General features: G+C 41.2%; 2 protein-coding genes across 2 annotated transcripts; both read left to right on the top strand.

Moving 5' to 3' along the window:
- The first annotated feature begins 1,920 nt into the window (after window positions 1-1,920).
- Window positions 1,921-2,600, top strand: LOC106814784. Its single transcript, XM_014819136.1, has 2 exons — window positions 1,921-2,143; window positions 2,270-2,600. The coding sequence occupies exons 1-2, from the start codon at window positions 1,921-1,923 to the stop codon at window positions 2,533-2,535; spliced, it is 489 nt and encodes a 162-aa protein (XP_014674622.1). The 3' UTR covers window positions 2,536-2,600.
- Window positions 2,601-2,701: 101 nt separating this feature from the next.
- LOC106814783 lies at window positions 2,702-3,871 on the top strand. The gene is given in 1 exon segment (XM_014819135.1): window positions 2,702-3,871. A coding segment is annotated over 1 exon segment (558 nt). The 5' UTR covers window positions 2,702-3,313.
- The last annotated feature ends 494 nt before the right edge of the window (window positions 3,872-4,365 follow it).

The raw sequence follows: 4,365 nt of genomic DNA, 5'->3' as shown, positions 1-4,365 counted from the left end.
CTCTACACTAATTTTACTAACAGAAATATATATTGATTCAAACTAGAAGGCAGGTACTAAAAGTAGTTTGATAAAATAACGAGGGTGATTTATAACATGGACTGCAGAGTCCACCCTTCCAATAATTCATGTAAATATGGCGGGCCACAGGTTTTCCCTTATACGCCAGAATTCAATGAATCATCATTGACCAGTGTTGCCTTACGTGAATAAAGCAGACAATAGGCATAAAACTGTCTGAAACTTACCACCTGATCTTCAAATGCCGTTTCTTTGAGTTTCCTCTCGAAGACGAGGAGACCCTCCTTTAATTGTATAGGGAATGTCCCTTCTGGAAGCACTTCCACCCCATCATCAACATTCTGATCTTCACGGAGCTGCCTTCGTTCATGGCTTAGTTTGGCAACAACTTTCCTTAACAATCGTTGTTCGGATTTTATTGCTTCCAATTCTTAGAATATTTTGCCTGGAAATAGATGGATGACCTTACTCATTAATGCCATATGTGGCGAAATGGATGGGGGCCCTAACAGTTTGTACAGTGTGGTTTAGTTCTTCGTTGGGGGACAAGGGGGCAGCAATGGACGGTTCATGGTGGGGAAAATGCTCGCGCATAAAGAGGAAATGTCTGCCGAAATAAAGAGTGAGGAACGTCTTTATTTTCGGTTCCATTTCGTTTACAAATTTTTTGTTTTGTCCCTTTCAGCATCCCACCGTAACATTTTGGGTGCTCGTTCGTTAAAAAATCCCCCTGTTAAAAAATGTTGTCCGCGACATGTGTCCCCCAAGTCGATAAGCTGAAACAAATGGGTTAACACCGAAGTTACTCGTGACAGGTGCTACATCAGAGACATGGTGTACTTACACCCCAACAGTTTTTAGGATCTTGTACCCTTCTCCACTGGACGGCCGAGATAGTCAAAGGAGCGGCCAACTCCCCCGACAGGAATCCACACCACACCGTCATGTGTCTCGATAACAAGTCTTACGACTCAAGAGTGTATAGAAACAACTTGCCCACTTGCATACGTCATCATTGGCCCCCACCTGTGCGTATCCATACCTCGTGCCTGAGATGCCCGACTAAACTACAATTATGATAGGCCTACTAACTGCTAAACTCAACCACCTGGAATACATATACACATACATCGGCGGATGACCAATGCCTCGCCTATTCGTCTACGACACCATCTCTCAAGCTATACCAGCGTAGCGTAGTGCCCCAAAGCAGGATGATCCATCCAAACAAATTCACCGACCAAAAAAGGCTTGTGGCTCGCTGGTACAATGGATTCCCCAACTGATCATACATGAACATCTGCCAAGGTTGCCGTTGACGCTGTGACCTTCCTTCCACCTCGTCCTGGCTTGACCCATCTCCTGACGTGGCCGTACCACTGGACCCCTGTCCTGCAGGGCTGAGCTGGTCGCTGGATGATCCAGAAGATGGCTGGAACGGTTCGGCTTCGAATTTCAGATCAGACCGCCTGTCCTCGCTTGACCCCTCCACCATGGCTCTGGCCTGTCCATCATCATGCTCACTCAAATTCTCGCTTATGGTCCTCACCCTCTCATCATTCAAACTATCAACACCGGTTTCGGCTGCATCATTATGTTCAGAACTCGGTTCTGTAAGACGAACTTCCTGACGAATCGCTGTCTGTGTTGCTTGCCCTGATGGAATGTCCTGCTGTCGTCGTTGCTGGTCCCGCACTCGTGGCTTCCTCTTCTGTAACCGAGGAGGTTGCATGCCCTCGAATTGTAGCTCGTCACATTGGAGGAGCAGGTTCCGGTGTAAAACTCTCACCCGCCCAGTCCCCTTCTCTGGCTTGACTTGGTATAGACCCTTCTTAATTATTATTTATGACCTGGGGTCATCGCACGAAAACGAGGCTAAGCTAGGCAATTTTGTAAACAATGGCTGCTCAGGCAACACAGCCGGGAAAAAACCGTGATGAATATTGCTGTGTGCTGAAGTGCAACAGCAATGGGAGAATTAATAATGAGCTAAGTTTTCACCATATCCCATCAATGAAAAGACAGGAGTTGAGAAAATTATGGATTATTGCAATACGCCGTGATGAAGGGCCACTCTTTAAGGTAAATAATAAAATATTGAATCACGGCTGCTTAGCTGACAGTGACATTGACAATCGGAATATAAATTTTGAGACTAATTTGCTCTAGGCAGTACTACTAGTAGGTGTTTATATTGTGCAAGCAAGATGTTATATAATTCAAGTTTGGCCTATATTTTAATCATTACTATCAAATATTATTATCAAATATTTTTCACTTTTGATTGGAAGCAACACTGTTGAGTGCTCTAGGCACTTTCAGAAAAGTGATTTCAGGTGCACCCTTAATCGCAAGTGCCTGAAACCAGGTGCAGTTCCCTCTATTTTTGAATGGAAAATTGATGTGCCTGGAAGAAAGTCGCCTAAAACCAGACTTTCGCACGTCACTGAAGGAGATGCAAAAACATTGTCCAATTGTGATGATGCTGCAGACATGACTGCCGTGAACGAGTAAGCTAATGAGTGGTCAGAAATGACATGATTAAATTTATTAAATAAAATTGACAATTAAAAAGTAAAAGTAATAGAAAAGTAGAAAGGATGTGTTCATGCAGTCATCATGAGTACAGTATCACAAACTACAGAAAATGGACTAGGTGCCATTCAATAAAATAATAGAAGAATAAATTGAGGAACGCAAAAAACGACATTTATTTAAACATATTTCATGTAGTGGTACGAAACTAGTAAGGAAGTATGCAAAAATGATGTCTTGCATTTTTCATTAATAGGAGCTATGAAGATATCCATGCAAGCTGTAACAAGGAACTGCAGGAACTGCAGAAAAAATTTTAGTGGAAAAGGACTTGGAAATCAAGGCGAAAAATGAGAAAAATGAGCGAACTGAAACTCAACCAGATAGAGCGCTTTGGCGTTAAATGGTTTTCATTTGATGATGACATTATAGAATTTTACACAGGTTTTCCGACTTGCAAATTATTTATTGCACTTTTCTCGGTCATCGAACCAACAGCTGTACGAATGAAAAGTGTTTACTACTATCCATCTGAGGAATGCACTATCCGGGGCGTCCAAGGTCAGTGATCCCTATTGATGAATTGTTCATGTTCTTGTGCATGTTGAAATATGGTATTCTCTCAGAGGATCTAGCTGTTAGATTTATCATACACAGGTCTACAGTGAGTAGAAAACTTATTACATGGACAAATTATTTATACTTTACATTTGGAAGCATTAATATCTGGCCCAGTAAGGAAAAAGTCCTGAACCATATGCCACAAGATTTTAAACTGTGGTATGCAAGAACACGTGTAACTATAGACTGTACAGAAATTTTAACAGAGACACCGTCATCATTAGCATTGGCCTCAAAAACGTTTTCATCATATAAAAGTCACAACACTTGGAAGGGCTTAGTTGGGATTGCATCGCATGGAGCCGCAACTTTTATTTCATCATTATATTCTGGTTGCATGTCTGACATTAAGATTACGTAGCGTTCTGGTCTTATTAAATTCTTGGAACCAGGGGATCAAATCATTGCAGACAAGGCATTTATTTTGAACAATCTTTTAAAGGGTACAGGGATTTCAATTGCGACTCCTCATTTCTTGTGTGCTGATGGACAATTTACACCAGCACAAATACAAGACAACCAGAAAATTGCCTCATTAAGAATCCATGTAGAACGGCACATCAAGAGAATAAAGGAATACAGACTCTTGCAGTCAACTGTTCCCTTGTCGAGTGCAGGTTCAGTTAACCAGCTATGGACTATTGCTAATTTACTTACTTTATTTAGGAGACCATTGATAAAGCTGAAAAATTAAGTCAATGTAATTTCAATCAATCATCAATAATTCATCAATCATATACTATACAGATAACATAAACTACATCCAACATAATTCATATAGCGCTCACATCTCGGTCTCATTTCAATAATATGTCAAGTAAAACATGTCAAGTTTATCTTTTGCAGCTTGCCAGAATATGGGATCAAACCAGACAGTCTCTAAGTGGAAATTATTTTTGAGCCAAACAAAAAAGTCGCACCATTGTAGCCCTGCTACAGCCATCTGAATTTGCATTTGATAGTGATAGTTGTGATTTGTCTACAATTTAAATCCTCCATCTGCTTATTCAAGGCATTTTACTACTTCAAAATCATCCGTCACTGGGCATTTAATTTCGAGCAAACCATAGGGTGGGTTTCTACCCGGATGGTAGACTTTTCGGTCAGGCGATGCTGCTAGCCATTGACAGTGTGGACTCACAATCAGTCCACATGGGTAAATGTTGACATTGTCATCCATTTTCTTAA

Source organism: Priapulus caudatus, unplaced genomic scaffold (assembly GCF_000485595.1).
Source record: "Priapulus caudatus unplaced genomic scaffold, Priapulus_caudatus-5.0.1 Scaffold978, whole genome shotgun sequence".
NCBI lineage: Eukaryota > Metazoa > Priapulida > Priapulimorpha > Priapulimorphida > Priapulidae > Priapulus > Priapulus caudatus.
The sequence above is the reverse complement of the archived record's forward strand: the minus strand, read 5'-3'. Positions and strand labels throughout refer to the sequence as shown.